Source organism: Ovis aries, chromosome 26 (assembly GCF_016772045.2).
Source record: "Ovis aries strain OAR_USU_Benz2616 breed Rambouillet chromosome 26, ARS-UI_Ramb_v3.0, whole genome shotgun sequence".
Classification (NCBI taxonomy): domain Eukaryota; kingdom Metazoa; phylum Chordata; class Mammalia; order Artiodactyla; family Bovidae; genus Ovis; species Ovis aries.
The window spans coordinates 26,296,525-26,312,414 of record NC_056079.1 but is presented as its reverse complement, the minus strand read 5'-3'; the positions used below and the strand labels follow the sequence as shown (position 1 = coordinate 26,312,414).

General features: G+C 35.4%; 1 protein-coding gene across 16 annotated transcripts in view; it reads right to left on the bottom strand.

Annotated features, from left to right (window-relative positions):
* The window catches only part of WRN (WRN RecQ like helicase), a 113,045-nt gene that overhangs the window by 61,522 nt on the left and 35,633 nt on the right, over positions 1-15,890 (bottom strand). For all 16 annotated transcript variants that reach the window (XM_060407122.1, XM_042241444.2, XM_060407112.1 and 13 more), the window contains 8 exons: positions 15,097-15,517; positions 12,991-13,071; positions 10,421-10,562; positions 8,060-8,135; positions 6,320-6,387; positions 5,936-6,044; positions 5,281-5,349; positions 926-1,008 (listed from right to left, as the gene is read on the bottom strand). In XM_060407122.1, coding sequence (XP_060263105.1) covers positions 926-1,008; positions 5,281-5,349; positions 5,936-6,044; positions 6,320-6,387; positions 8,060-8,135; positions 10,421-10,562; positions 12,991-13,071; positions 15,097-15,517 — 1,049 coding nt within the window. The remainder of the gene's footprint in view (positions 1-925; positions 1,009-5,280; positions 5,350-5,935; positions 6,045-6,319; positions 6,388-8,059; positions 8,136-10,420; positions 10,563-12,990; positions 13,072-15,096; positions 15,518-15,890) is intronic.

Genomic DNA, 15,890 nt, shown 5'->3' with positions numbered 1-15,890 from the left:
AAAAACAAGACATAATGAATGTTTTTAGCATACACATCAAAGACGATACCAGCTTTTGACTAATTTTTTATTTCCATTTTCTAGGAAATAGGCTAAGACATATTATATAATTTTTAAAATTAATCGTACTCATTGACAACAAATAATCAAAGGTACTGTGGTCTCCAACCTGAAAATCACACATCAGAATCACCAGTGAGAAGACTACAGCTGCCACAACCTCATAGCAGGTACATTAAATCACAATTTTCAACGTTGGAGGATCGGAAATTTTCTAAAGTTTGAAAGGTGATTCCCATGAACAATAAGAGTAAAGAACCACTACATTGATTAAGATTCAGAATACCAAAAAAAGGAAATTATAATATCATAGAATCCAAGATTCAACATTTATTCAATAACATATTTAAATGCCTACTATGTGCCAGCAACATACTGCTACTGCTAGTGCTAAGTCACGTCAGTCGTGTCTGACTCTGTGCGACCCCAGAGACGGCAGCCTACCAGGCTCCCCTGTCCCTGGGATTCTCCAGGTAAGAACACTGGAGTGGGTTGCCATTTCCTTCTCCAATGCATGAGAATGAAAAGTGAAAGTGAAGTTGCTTAGTTGTGTCCAACTCTTTGCCACCCCATGGACTGCAGCCCACCAGGCTCCTCCGTCCATGGGATTTTCCAGGCAAGAGTACTGGAGTGCCATTTAAGAAAATATAAATAAATAAGAAGAGCATTTTCCCCTAAAAAGTTTATAGTCCAGTAGAAGAAAACAGGTATACAAACAGGCAATTATAATCCAGGAGCTTAATTTCTAGGGCAAAAGGAATTGTGGGACAGGACAGGAGAGGCAGAGATTTCCCGGATCCATCCACAAGTTTAAAGAATATCTCACTTTAACAAGTACTTATAAAGATTCTATCATCCCACTTACCAATATTAGCCTCAAGCTGCTGAAGCAGGTTCAAGTTACCTGAACAGAATTCTGGAGTTAGGTATACAATCCGGTATTTGCCTCTGTAAAACAAAGAAATAGGAAATGTAAAAACAATCACCCAGTGAATATAACTGAAAACCATAACACAGTATAATTTTTTAAAATAATGCATTACACCACTTAATAAAAACAAAATGCATATTATATGTGTGGACATATGCACATATATTTGTTCTCTGATTTCATTTCAATTCATCAAAACAAACATGGCAACACCAGTCAGAAAGTACTCAGTATAAGATGCCATTAGAAGCCAGATTCTGATTTCCAGCAGTCTAGCCCCCAAATCGCAGCGCTTGAGTTAACTGATCGAGCCTACAGTAAACCTTCTATACGTTAGCAATCCACCTACATGCCACCTTCCTTGCAGAACGACAACCCCATTACCCTACACAATTGATCCCATCTCCACAATGAAACCCGCAACGCCCACGTTTCTCCTGTATATTCTGCTCTATTGCCCACATCTTCTTGGGCCAGTGATGCAAAGCATACTAAGGTCAAGTTAGTCAGTCTCCATCCTAGAATTTGGGGGTCTAACCAAGTAACAACCAGTCAGCCTCCAAGCAGCAAGATCTGTAACATGTAAATGAAAAATATCTGCAATCTATTTTGTGACTAGAACAGCACAGAATGCTTACCTTCTGAGAGAAAGAAAGAGGAAGACACACAGAGAATTTAGATTTTTTAAAAAATGCCCTATTGTATTTTCAATACTGATTCCAGTCTCTTCCTGAGGGCTGGCTAATTTCTTTTCATAGGGATCTACAAGCCATTCCTATATCCTTACTATAAAATTTCATATTCGTTTAAACTAGTTTGATTGATTTCTATTCTGTGCAGACTGAATCCTAATTAAGACAATGTTTGCAATGAAGGTTAGGGCTAGGGCAAAATAGGTAGAGTCTCTTTTCCATTCTACCAAATGAAGACGTAAATCAAATTAAATAAAATGAAATAATATTCTTTATGAAACCACTTCAAAATATTTAATCTACTGTGTGCTAGGCATGGTGCTTTCACTAGGAATGGGTAGAAAACAACTAAGAAAAAAAGTTATGCTTTTCATATCATTAAAAACTAACTCAGTAGTCTAATTAACACAGGGAACTGTATAATTAGTTCTGATGCCAGAACTATCTCGGTTTGAATCTCAGTTCTACTTCTTACAAGCTAAGTAATCTTAGGCAAGTATTTAACTTCAATGTGCATCAGTTCTTCAGGGTAAAACAGTGATAAGAACTATAAAGACAGCTGACTCTTTAGATATCTAGATTCAAAGTAAACCTAATCAAATCCCAACTGGCAATTTAGTTAAAAAGGTGATATTGAAATACAAAGGAGCTAGAATAGATCCCAAAACACTGGGAAAAAAAAAAAAAACAAACCCTACTTTGAAAGAACAAGAAAACAAAAGTGGAAGACCTGTACTACCTGATTTCAAAACTTATTATAAAGCTATAGGAATCAAGACACCAATCAAGACAGACAAACGGAGTGACAAAATAGAAACTAAACACTGTAACAATAAACCCATGTATATTTAGTCAATTTAGTTTTTACAAAGGTGCAAAAGCAACACAGTGGAGAAAAGATAATCTTTCCAACAAATGGAGCTGGAAGAAATGGATGTGCCTAGATTAAACAAAAAAAGAACTGCAGTCAATACCTGATATAACATACAAGGTTTATACAAAATGGGTCATAGATCTACATGTAAAACACAGAACTATAACATTTTTTGAAGAAAATATAAAGGAAAGTCTTTGTGACCTTAAGTGAGGCACCAAAAGCAACAGTAAAAGCAAAATCCATAAAAAAACAAACTGACAAACTGGACGTTGTACAAATGAAAACCTGATACTTTCCAAACTAACTGTTAGGAGAATGGTCCGCCTTCACCAAAATTTGTATGTTGATCTTCCTTCCACTGCCTCTTTGGAGCAGTTTCTAAGAACTATCTGAGATGCTGCCTCCCATGCTGCAGTCCTCATTTTGCCCCAAATAAAACTTAGCACACACAAACGCACACACACAAATCTCTTAGGAGAATGAAAAATGGAGTCATAAACTAAGAGAAAATGTTTGGTAACCACATAGCAAGTGAAGGATTTATATTCAGAATGTATAATATAAACTATCAAAATTCAAAAGAGGAAAAAAAATAAGCAAAAGATGGATATAAGCACTTCATCAAAGATACACAGATTAAAAAAAACATAAACAGATGGCTAATAAGTATATAAAAAGATGCTCAACATAATTAGTCTTTCAGTTCAGTTCAGTCACATCCGACTCTTTGCGATCCCACATACTGCAGCACACCTGTCCATCACCAACTTCCGGAGCTTGCTCAAACTCATGTCCATTGAGTAGGTGACACGATCCAACTATCTCATCCTCTGTCGTCCCCTTCTCCTCTGCCTTCAATCTTTCCCAGCATCAGAGTCTTTCCCAATAAGTCAGTTCTTCACATCAGGTGGCCAAAGTGTTAGACTGATTTCCTTTAGGATTGACTGACTGGATCTCCTTGCAATCCAAGGGACTCTCAAGAGTCTTCTCCAACACCACAGTTTAAAAGCATCAATTCTCCAGCACTCATCTTTCTTTATGGTCCACCTCTCACAACCATACGTAACTACTGGAAAAACCATAGCTTTGACTAGACAGACCTTTGATAGCCAAGTAACGTCTCTGCTTTTTAATATGCTGTCTAGGTTGTTCATAGCTTTTCTTCCAAGGAGCAAGTATCTTTTAATTTCATGGCTGCAGTCATCAACTAAAGTGATTTTGGAGCCCCTCAAAATAAAATCTCTCAGTTTCCACTGTTTCCCCATCTATTTGCCATCTATTTGCCATGAAGTGATGGGACCAGATCCCATGATCTTCGTTTTCTGAATGCTGAGCTTTAAGCCAACTTTTTCACTCTCCTCTTTCAGTTTCATCAAGAGGCTCTTTAGTTCTTCTTCACTTTCTGCCATAACAGTGGTGTCATCTGCATATCTGAGGTTATTGATATTTCTCCTGGCAATCTCGATTCCAGCTTGCGCTTCACCCAGCCTGGCATTTCACATGACGTACTCTGCATATAAGTTAAATAAGCAGGGTGACAATAAACAGCCTTAACGTACTCATACTACTACTACTACTAAGTCGCTTCAGTCGTGTCCGACTCTGTGCGACCCCATAGACGGCAGCCCACCAGGCTCCACTGTCCCTGGGATTTTCCAGGCAAGAGTACTGGAGTGGGGTGCCATTGCCTTCTCCGAACGTACTCATAGGGAAATCCAAATGAAAAACACATTGAGGGGCTTCCCTGGTGGCTCAGTGGTAAAGAATTTGCCTGTCAATGCAGGAAACACAGCTTCAATACCTGGTACTGGGGGATTCCACATGCCACGTGCTGAAATTGCTGAGCCTGTGCTCAGAGCCTGGGAGCAGCAATGACTGAGCCCACGTGCCACAACTACTGAAGCCCCCGCACCATGAAGCCTGTGCTCAGCCACAAGAGAGAACCCAACTGCACTGCACTGTACTGCAATGAGAACCCAACACACTGCCACTAGAGAGTAGCCCCTCTTCTGCAACTAGAGAAAAGCCTGCAGAGCAGCAGAGACCCAGCACAGATGAAACTAAATTAAAAAAATTTTAAACAAACACTGACATTGTATTAAAATGGCTAAAATTAAAACCTTGGCCATACCAAGTGATGGCCGAGATGAGGAGAAATTAGAATTCTAAGACACTGCTAGTAGGAATGTAAAATGGTACAACCACTCAAAAATTCTGGCAGTTTCTCAAAAACTTAACAGAGAATAACTATGTAATTCAGCACAGGCCTTCCCTTGGAGCTCAGTGGGTAAAGAATCCTCCTGCAATGCAGGAGACCCTGGTTTGATCCCTGTGTCAGGAAGATCTCCTGGAGTAGGGCATAGCAACCCACTCTAGTATTCTTGCCTGGAGAATCCCATGGACAGAGGAACATTGTAGGCTGCAGTCCACAGGGTCGCAGGACTAAACACAACAACACATACAAATGCTCACAGCATCTTTATGTGTGAAATCCCCAAACTGGAAACAATCCAAATGTCTATCAACAGGTGAACAGATAAACAAATTATGGCATATCCACATAATGTAATCTAATAAAAAAGAATGAACTATTGGTACATGTAACAATATGGATGAATCTCAATATACTGGGTAGGCTAATAAGTTCAGTCAGGTTTTTCCACTGAGAAAAACACCACAGACACTTGACAACATGATCAGGAATCATATAAATAACTTACAATTTAATATCCTCTACAACATTTTTTGACTGCGCTGATCCAAGAAAACAAGCTGGAATACTGGATATTCTGTAAGAAGAAAAACAAATATCCTGGAAGCATGTACACACTACAAATATCAACTTCATTTTTAAATGAGAAGAAACAAAAAGTTATGATGTACATTTCTCTTCTTTGCAATCTCTTTCTGTAACTCACTAACGTGGTAAATAAATTCCTTCAATGGCTATATTAGAAGACTGGTTGTTAAGGTGGATTTTCCAAAAAGACTGCAAGCACAAGTTGAAGGAATTTAAATGGTTTTCATAAATGAAAACTACACCTGTATGTATACACTTCATACCAAGCTAAAGAAGAAGGGTAACCAACAGAGAGAAGAATTTTGTGATATGTAGTGTTAACCAGCATAAAATTTGCTTTTTAAAAAAATTTGGGGGCGGGGGGTCATCTGGTAGCTCTAAATTACAGAGAACTCAAGAAAGAAGATAAGCTGTTCCACTAAAGTGTCATATATTACTAGTGAAGACAAAGCAACATTTATAGAAATGTGTTAATAGGAACTAGATTTTAACATACATGATAAATCAAGTATTTCCTTCACAGGAGTTAAAAAAAAAAAAAAGGGTGGCAATGTGGCTCTGAAAGCCTTACTCACTCAAGCTGAAGTACTTGGTCTTCCATCAAAGAAATAAGGGGAGAGATGACAAGGCCAATCCCACCTACATAAACAGGTGGATACTGGAAGCATAGACTCTTTCCATACCCTTAAAATAAAAATAATACACTCAGAGAAATAAAATTAGATTGTTGGTATTCTGATTTCTTCTTACAATGTACTTGCATGAGATGAACAGTCACTACTAATGTGCTACCTTCCTAAGAGTTAATTCGTGCAAAATTCAAGCATCTACCCTCAGCTCATTCTCTTCTACAATTTACACCATTTGTATACATACATACCTTATGGAAAGATCAAGTATTTCAAAATCTTGAAGCTTTATTTTTTAAAGAATAAGTTATTTGCTTAAGTACAACTTACCAGTTGCCATGACAACAACATTATCTTTTCTTTCTTCCAGTACAGAATGAATCACTTTCCACTGAACCCTGGAGGATGAAAAGCAGAAGGCTGCACTGTTTTACTAATACGAAATGGAAGAGACAAGTTAAGTCTAACCATTTCCTTACATGTAAATTTTAACTTAAAAGTAAAATAAATAAATAAACATTTAACTACAGATTTACCTGCTGAAGTAATTAGAAGGGAATGTAAGGATGTCTACAATTTATGCCGATGCACTTTATTAATAAAAATTGAATGGATTAAAAAATGGATAGACAGATAATTGATATGTGATAAAGCCATTTTATTTTTTCATTTCCTCCAGAATTCCTTTTACATTTCCAAGTTTCAGTAAAAATACGTGAATTCTGGAGCTTTAAAACAGAACTCCTGCTTGACCAACTTCCCATTCAAGGTGACTGAACAACTAGTATTTCCATTTATATCTGCATTAAATTTTATTAATTATCTAAAATATAAAATAAATTCCAAGCTTCAATCTAGATATCCAACAGAGTCACTCATTTAAATAATAAGAGAAATGCTCTAGGTGCAAGGACTGAGTAAGAAGGGAAATGAGGGAACCTTTTGGAGTGATTGTAATGTAACATATTTTTTAAAGGGTTTAGGTTACATGTGGGTGTGCATGTACACTTAAGACTTGCCAATGTTAAACACTTAAGTTTAACCATTTCCTTACATGCAAATTTTAGCTAAAAAGTAAAATAAATATTTAACTATATTAATGATTTACATGCTGAAGAAGTTAGGGTGGAGTGAAAAGATGACTACAATTTACTTTGAGATGCATTTTATTAATAAAATTGAATAGATTAAAAAGTGGATAGACAGATAATCAATATGTGATAAAGCAAGTATACTAAAATCCTAATAGTGAATTAACAGTGAATATACAGGTATTCATTGTAAAAAAAAAAAAAACTACAGTATCTTTGAAATTTCTTTTAATAAAATTTTGAGGGAAAAACAACTAGAAAGGTGATCTTCTGGTATGCTGATAATGATCTGATCTTTCTTTTCGGAAAGCTGGATACACAGCGTGTCTGGTTTGTGAAAATTCATAGATATGTACATTGATGTGTACTATGCGTAGGACACAGCTTAATCTAAGAAAAATGTTTTAAGATCAGAATAGAAAAAAAAACAGTATAGATTTTTACATTCCTATTACCAACAGTTTTATTCAAATTCACTTGTTCTTCATCTCATTTGTATTCCTCTCATTTTAAAACTTATAACTGTGCTCCCTTGGATGTAAATACATTTGACTATGTAAAAACAGCAGCAGCAGCATGTAGAAACAGATATGATTATCACTGTTTCTCAAACTACTGTCTTATGAATTTCTATTACATCAATATGCATTAGACAGTAAGATGCACAAAACAGGCACACAGATACTTTTGTAATAAAATAAAATTCAGGATTAACTTAAGATGAATTTATTAATGTATTTAAACTCAGAACTCTATATTAAGGAAAACCATTTTCCTTACTTATAAAAACAATATGAAGATATGAATTTTATATAAATATTACTTCAAAACAATTCTGCACTTAGAAAAATTACAGTGTAGCACGTATAAACTATAATGAAGTTGTACTTTTACTGTTCAATGGATGGATTATTTGTCTTTTTAAGTTTGTAAAAAAAAACAGTAAATAAGTAATTTAATTAACTGAGACTATACTCACGGCTTAAAACTAGAATGGCCAAAGTAGGTCTTGAGGCAGTTAATTTGCTTTTCAGTAGGTCTTGGAAACAGATAGTCTTAAAATAAAATGGGCATTTATGTTAAAATAAAGGTACACAAAGTGAGAGAAAGTTTTATTTTATTGACTTCTTTTAAAGAACCTAGTTACTGTGTTGTTGTTCAGTCAGTCATGTCTGACTCTTTGCGACCTCAAGGACTGCAGCATTCCAGGCTTTCCTGTCCTTCACCATATCCCAGAGTTTGCTCAATGGCAGAAAGTGAAGAAGAACTAAAGACCCTCTTGATGGAAGTGAAACAGGACAGTGAAAAAGTTGGCTTAAAGCTCAACATTCAGAAAATGAAGATCATGGCATCTGGTCCCATCACTTCATGGGAAATAGATGGGGAAATAGTGGCTGACTTAATTTTTCTGGGCTCCAAAATCACTGCAGATGGTGACTGCAGCCTTGAAATTAAAAGACGCTTACTCCTTGGAAGAAAAGTTATGACCAACCTAGATAGCATATTAAAAAGTAGAGTCATTATTTTGCCAACAAAGGTCCATCTAGTCAAGGCTATGGTTTTTCCAGTGGTCATGTATGAATGTGAGAGTTGGACTATGAAGAAAGCTGAGCACCGAAGAATTGATGCTTTTGAACTGTGGTGTTGGAGAAGACTCTTGAGAGTCCCTTGGACTGCAAGGAGCTCCAACCAGTCCATCCTAAAGGAGATCAGTCCTGGGTGTTCATTGGAAGGAATGATGCTAAAGCTGAAACTCCAACACCTTGGCCACCTGATCCGAAGAGCTGACTCATTGGAAAAGACTGATGCTGGAAGGGATTAGGGGCAGGAGGAGAAGGGGACGACAGAGGATGAGATGGCTAGATGGCATCACCAACTCGAAGCACATGAGTTTGGGTAAATTCCGGGAGTTGGTGATGGGCAGCGAGGACTGGCGTGCTGCGATTCATGGGGTCGCAAAGAGTCGGACATGACTGAATGACTGTACTGAACTGAACTGACACTTATTTTTCCTTTGGGTACCAGGCACAACTCCAGATAAACTGTTTGATTAATTTCTTAATACTAAGGATAAGAACTTTGCTACGATTCACACTTTTGCCAGCTTCATATAAATACAATGTTTTAGAGTTTGTTATACTTCTAAAAACTAACGTTTAGAGCCAACCATGGCCAACAAAATAGCAATCCAAATTTTATAATATAACCAATTTTCAGTCAACAGTAAGCAGGAATTAATTACTGTCACAAATAAAATCCATAGGTAAAACCTTCATTTTAATTACCATTCCACCAAAAATCTCTGATCAAAAATCCAACTGCAAAGCAGAATGGAGTTATGTTAACTTCACCCCATTGATTTTCATTTTTCCCTCAAGTTGAAGGATTCATGAGTTGCCAAGAAAGAGAATAGCAAAGAGTCAAGAAAACCTACCTCTAAACAAATGAATATTTGTCCATTTTTAATACAAGAAAACAAAGGGAAAAAACTTTAACATTTTCATATACTTTCCATTTATGAAATGTATTTTAAATTTTCCATATTACAACATTGAAGAAATCTAGCTCCAGAGAGCATTCTATTCTCTGAGGAGATGCCTACAGCTTGCCATAATGAGTATCATCACTTATACTTAAATGATAGAAGATTCTTTTAGCAGATTCTTTACTAGAATTTGCACATACAAGATGAAAATTAGTCCATTTTGCTATTTGACACTTTGCCATTTATTTTAAGTAATAAGCACCTGAAGAACAGATATTTATCAATGCCATTTATAATAATGTTTAATATAAGTAATTAATTTATTATTTCTTATTTCTGTACTGTGCTCAGTCATGTTTGACTCTTGGCAACCCTATGGACTGTAGTCCACCAGGTTCCTCTGTCCATGGGATTTTCCAGGCAAGATTACTGGGGTAATGGAATGGGTTGCCATTTCCTCCTCCAGCGGATCTTCCCAACCCAAGGACTGAACCCATGTCTCCTCTGTCTCCATCATCGCAGGTACATTCTTTACCGCTGAGCCATTGGGCAAGTCCCTGCTTCTTATTAAATGATTTTTTATCATTTTTGACAAAGTATAAAATTCAGGATGAAAAAGTTTCACGTCGCCATGTTCACCAAATGACACAACACTCTTATCACTTACTTTTCTAAGTAGTATGACTGTCCTTTATGAAGACCAAAGCACTATAGGATTTAATGACAAGTTTTCAGGGCCTAATTAACTACATGCCACAGAATCCTTGATGTCCAAAATGTTTAAAATTAAAACCTAAATTAAAATCAGTGATAGGTATCAGAGACGAGTCAGTTCAAACACACAACAGTGCTTACCTTCCTCAACTTCTTTTTCCTCTTCAATAGCTTCGTTCTCATCTTCATCATCTTCTTCGGAAGGAAGATCCAGATTTTTTTCCATTTCTATGCATTCTGAATGATTTGGATCTACCATGCCACTTTTGAGGTTTTCTAAAGACTGAACATTTAAAAGAATTTTTCAAAGCAAAAGCATTGAGAGTGCTGTATCTTTTTCAGCAAACACAAAAGGAGTATTATTAACAGAGCCTACAATTTTGTTCAAAGCTGGCAGATGCGCAAGCAATACCACAAAAGAACATGTGTGCTCCCGCTTAAATATGTGCTCAAGAATGGTTTCTCAGGCATAAGGCCAAAGATGGAATACTGCCAGCACAAACAGGGTTCATTAATAGCATACGATGAACTGGCCCTAGGGAAAGTTTTCATAAATTTTGCATTTAGATTATTTAAAACATTTTTTTCTTTATCATACTTCAATGCTTCCAATTCCCAAGTGGTAACTGTGGGCTTTAATGTGATTCTTGTAATGAGTTTCTCTGTATCATGTGTCAGCGACAGTATTTTTTGAGGAAGCATAAAGTTTAAACTATAAGTCAACAATAAATGTGTCTCTGGAGTTGTCAAAGCAACAACAAAAACACTGAAATAATTTTAGGAAAGGAATATTACAAATGCAAAACAAATGCTTTCATGTCAGCTTGGTATCTGATTTCCTCCCCTAAATGAAGATTATCTGCTTAATGAATCTGCAGGTATTTCAAAATTGTTTCATCTGTAAAAATTTCTTAATGAGAAATAACAGGAAGAATTATTAAACCACAGTTGTCATTTTCTCTTTATATTAAAACTTCTATTCAGTAAGTTTGACTTAAAAGGTTTTTTAAAAAGTATTCATTTCAGGCCTTCAAAAGGGAAAAAAGATATTGTCTTTCATATTTTTTTATTCCAGTCAACAAATATACTTGTAAAAAAAAGTACTTTTATCTGTGCACCCAAGTTGCCTTCTAAGAGGTTCAATATATAACATAAATTTGTAGAAGTCCACAAGTATCCTATAAATCCACTACTTTAATAAGACTCTTCAGAGAAATGGTTCATCAATAAAGGCATATGATTTAGTATTTATATCCTTTTATTACTGTTAGCTAATATTTATTACACTTAGGAAACGCCAGACTCTTTAGTTAAACCCTTCACAAGTAACACCTTAATAATAAATACAACTGTTAATGGAGTATCAAAAAGCTAAGAAACATGCCCAAAGTCACACAGCTAATTAAGGGAGAAGTTAAGACTTTAAACCCACATTAACATTCAGAATCCACATTCCTCTCACAAAGAAAAATCACATCGACCTAAAGACGAGAATTAAAGAGTATGCATAATGGTGAACTTCCATGTTTTTCTTCATTTTCCCTTAATTTAGCTAAGTTTAGGCTTTTCTTTCTAATTGTCCATCCTTGATTCATAAGATTTGATGAAGGAACTGGAGGTCAGGTGAAGTAGAATATACATAAATTATAAAATACTATTTTCAACTTGGTAATAGGGGGAAACTGAATCACTTAAAACATTAGAAAATTATGTATAAAAGAAAACATCCACAGCAAATAAAACCGAAATAAAGAAGATGGAATGTATAAAAACAGAACTTCCAAATAAAAGTGGACACACATGGATGGGAGGAAAGAGAAACCTGTTTTAATACTGGAGAGCTGAACCACTACCCACATTCCAGGAAAAGATTAAAAGAAAGTGACCTAATTAGTTACTAAGGAAATGAGAATCCGAGTTCCTATTCACAGAGCCAAAGAATGAACTTCGTGAACACTCAGCACACTCACAGGAGCGAGCAAACAGGATTTATTTCAGAAAGAAAAGTACAAATCTCTCAGGATAGACACTGAGAGGGGGTAAAGTTCCCGCAAAGGTGGGACTTAACAGCAGTTTATAGCCTTACTCTTAATGATTTGTACACTTTTGATTGGTTCTTACTTTTAACATATGTTGTTTCTAACCAATCAGCTTAAAGACCACAACGTTTGACTTGACATCTTTATGGCTTCTTTTGATCCTTGGATTCTTAGTCTTCTTAGATGTTAAGTTACCACCCGCAACCATTTCTCATGACTCCCAGCCATTTTACAATGGACCAGATGTATGCACTAAAGATTAATGATCACCAGTTGTTTTTCCCTCAGGCATATGGAACACAAGTTAATTACTACCCTTCCTGGGTCTGAGTGATGATAATTTATCAGACCAAGGACACATTCCTCTAAGAGCCAGGAATTCAGGACAAAGGAGATAGGCTTAGTTTAATGGAGCGGGATGCTTATTAAAACAGGTGGAGGTCTCAGAGTTCCTACACTAACTGCCTAACAACTTCTACATCACTACTGCTAATAAATTATGCATAGGCCATACAAAGACATAAAGAAATATGAAAAGGAAAACAAAATCTAATGCTACATAAGTGACAGCAATCTCATTGTGGTAGGACCAGTTTAGAATCAGGCAATATTTTACTTAATTAATGTCCATTGTAAAGAACTAGAAGTAATTTTCCGTAATGGCAAACATACCTTAAGCATCTCCATTTCTAAATCTTCATCACTCTCAATTATGTAAGATAGATCCTCTTCATTATCCTTGGAAGATGAATGCTTTAAAAAAAAAAGTTTGTCAAACATTAGTTTCCAGTATAATTGACTCAATACCCTCTTTTCTAAAAATAAAGTTCTTTTACATTAAATATCTTTAGACCATCTCCTATTCTTCGCTAATAAATTTACAACATATATTTATAGGTTTATGTGACAAGTAGATAGAAAGGAAGGGAAACAGGATGGGAGGAAGGAAAAAGAGAAGGAGGAATAAATATAGAAACAAAGAAGCAAATAAAAAAACTAATCTGTTTACCTAATAAACAAGATAGATAAACAAGCTTGCAATAGTATACACTCTCTAAATGAGAATACAAATGACAAATTCATTTATAGTTTAAAAAAAGCCCAAACTGTGGTTCCCAAACTTTTTGAGTACAGGAACCTCTTCGCAATATTGAGAAATTCTGTACAAAGCCAGGAACTATACTTGTTCTCTTATAGACATCGATTTTTTAAAGATCACAAAAAGTTACAATGATTAATAATACCTTTAAATAAATTGATATTTTACAAATAGCACCTACAGGTATGTGAAAAATAGTGTCAGATAAGTTATTTAATTAGCTATTGCCAATGTGGAGATATGACAAAACTACAATAATCTGGCAATCCTTTCAAAGCAAATGTCCAATGATAGTAACCTGTATGAAAGAAACCCACCAAAGAAATACAGAAGGACCCCAAAAAAGTCTAAAATTTAAATTGGAAATAGGAAAAGGAAGTACAGACTTCATTAACCACAAAAATTAACCTTTAAAAAAGATCTTAAAATAAGTCATATACTTTTATTTTTTTAATGGGGTCTCATGAATTTTTTAAATGCTAATTATTACACAATAAAAAATGGCAATAAGTGGGGTAAAAGATGTGAGTCAGATCATGAAATCCTGATCATAATTCTATATCATTATATGAAACCTATCACTTTAAAGTGAATATGTAATATGAAATTTCTAGAAAATCAGAAGGTACTACAGAATTAGCAAAAGATATTTCCCAAAAGTGGAGTCCACTTTACAAATGGTTGGTATGAAAATAGTTTGAAAACAATGCTAAAATCCATTTGTATACTGATAGAAGTGATTACTAGTATAGTTACCAAATACAAAGAAATACTGAGAATCTGTCCTTAGAAAACTGAGGAAATAATCCTATTAAATGACTTTCAAATCTAATTTTAAAACTTTAAAATGCAGTTATTATTTTTAAAATGTGTACAATTCTGCCAAATATGGGCAATACAGATAATTTTTTAATTAATGAAAAACAAATGAGATAAAAAGTTTACCGCTATATGTCTCTTTTATCTTAAAGAAACACTGTAATTCCGCTAATAACAACTTCACTATTTCAAAAAATATGCCTAAGTTATTAGCAAACAAAAAAACATAATCTCATAAATTAATCAAATCAGAACATGATTAGAAACCTAAACATGAAGTTGAGAAAAAATAGACAATGTTTAACAATAATCTATCAAGACCAAAATGACGTTTCTGACTCCAGATGACAGTATAGGTGAATGTCAAGTAAAAATATGAGTTTATTAGAAACCTTCTCAGAATATCAAGTAAAGAAAACCCATATGAAGAGACAAAACTACCCTTAAGAATCACATTTGGAAAAGTAAACTCTAGTAGGTATACAGGGATCTACAAAAAGAAGAGGTATATACTAGGTAAAAAAGCAGGAGAAATATTATATGCTTAGCAAACGAAAACAAATGTGTACTGACACTAAAAATCTTTCCACTATAAAACGCTGTTGATCATACTAAGTCAGGAGTAGCAAACAACAGCTCACAAGCCAAACCTAGCCCACTTTTTTGCTTTTGTAAATCAAGTTTTATTAAAATACAGACAGGCTGCTGGTCTACAGCTGCTTCCACACCAAACTGGCAAAACTGGGCAGAAACCAGGTGGTCTGCAAAGCCTAAAATATTTACTATCTGCCCATCTATAGCAAAAATCAGCCAACCACCTTCATGAATGAAAACTGTTTGCTCTTTACTGTAGTCAGTACCTCGGGAGATGTGCTAGTAACATCAATAAGATCCTTTTCCTGAGCCTGTTGTTCCAAAAGTTGGAGTTCCTCTTCTGTAATATCTAATGACATGAAACAATTTCTTTCTGTATTCTCTTTCAAGTTATTGCCTTCCAGTGCATCTTCCAATCCATCTTCTTGTTTCATTTGATTTCCAAGTGCCTGTTCTCCATCTTGTTCAATTAAATCATCAGGTGTGGCATCCCATGCCTCATCTTGAACTTCAGGAAAAATGTTATGTGCTCTAATTTGTTTCTCTTGTGCTTCTCCAGCAGTTGGCTCCTCCAGTGGTAACAAGTGAAAATCACTGCTGGGTCTCAGTTCCTTCTCAGTAGAGCCAAACATCATCATCCTCAATGAATACAGATTTTCTGAAATATCCTTCAACAGCAGGGAAACCCTAAAAAAAAATATTTAAGAAAGGTGAATTCAACTTTAATTGTGTTAACTCTAAGGACAAGTTTTAATGCTTTTTAATAAGAAGACCTTCACTTAAAGGACACACTGGATTACACTCGCTCTTCATGCCCTTCATGCTTATAGTTTCTGGGCTCCTCGCTAGTACAGCAAGGTACTTCTACACTCAACACCTAACTTGCATGCTTACTAAGTGTCAGAAGTGTTTGGCCCCAAACTAATTTGTTTATGGTGTCACTCCTTATCCATTCCTGATTTTCATGTTAAGCATACATCCAAGCTTGCCAAACTGTGTCAAAACTGCAAAGCAAATATGCCCTGAATGTGGCCTCATGCACTCCACTGGAACTTCAGTT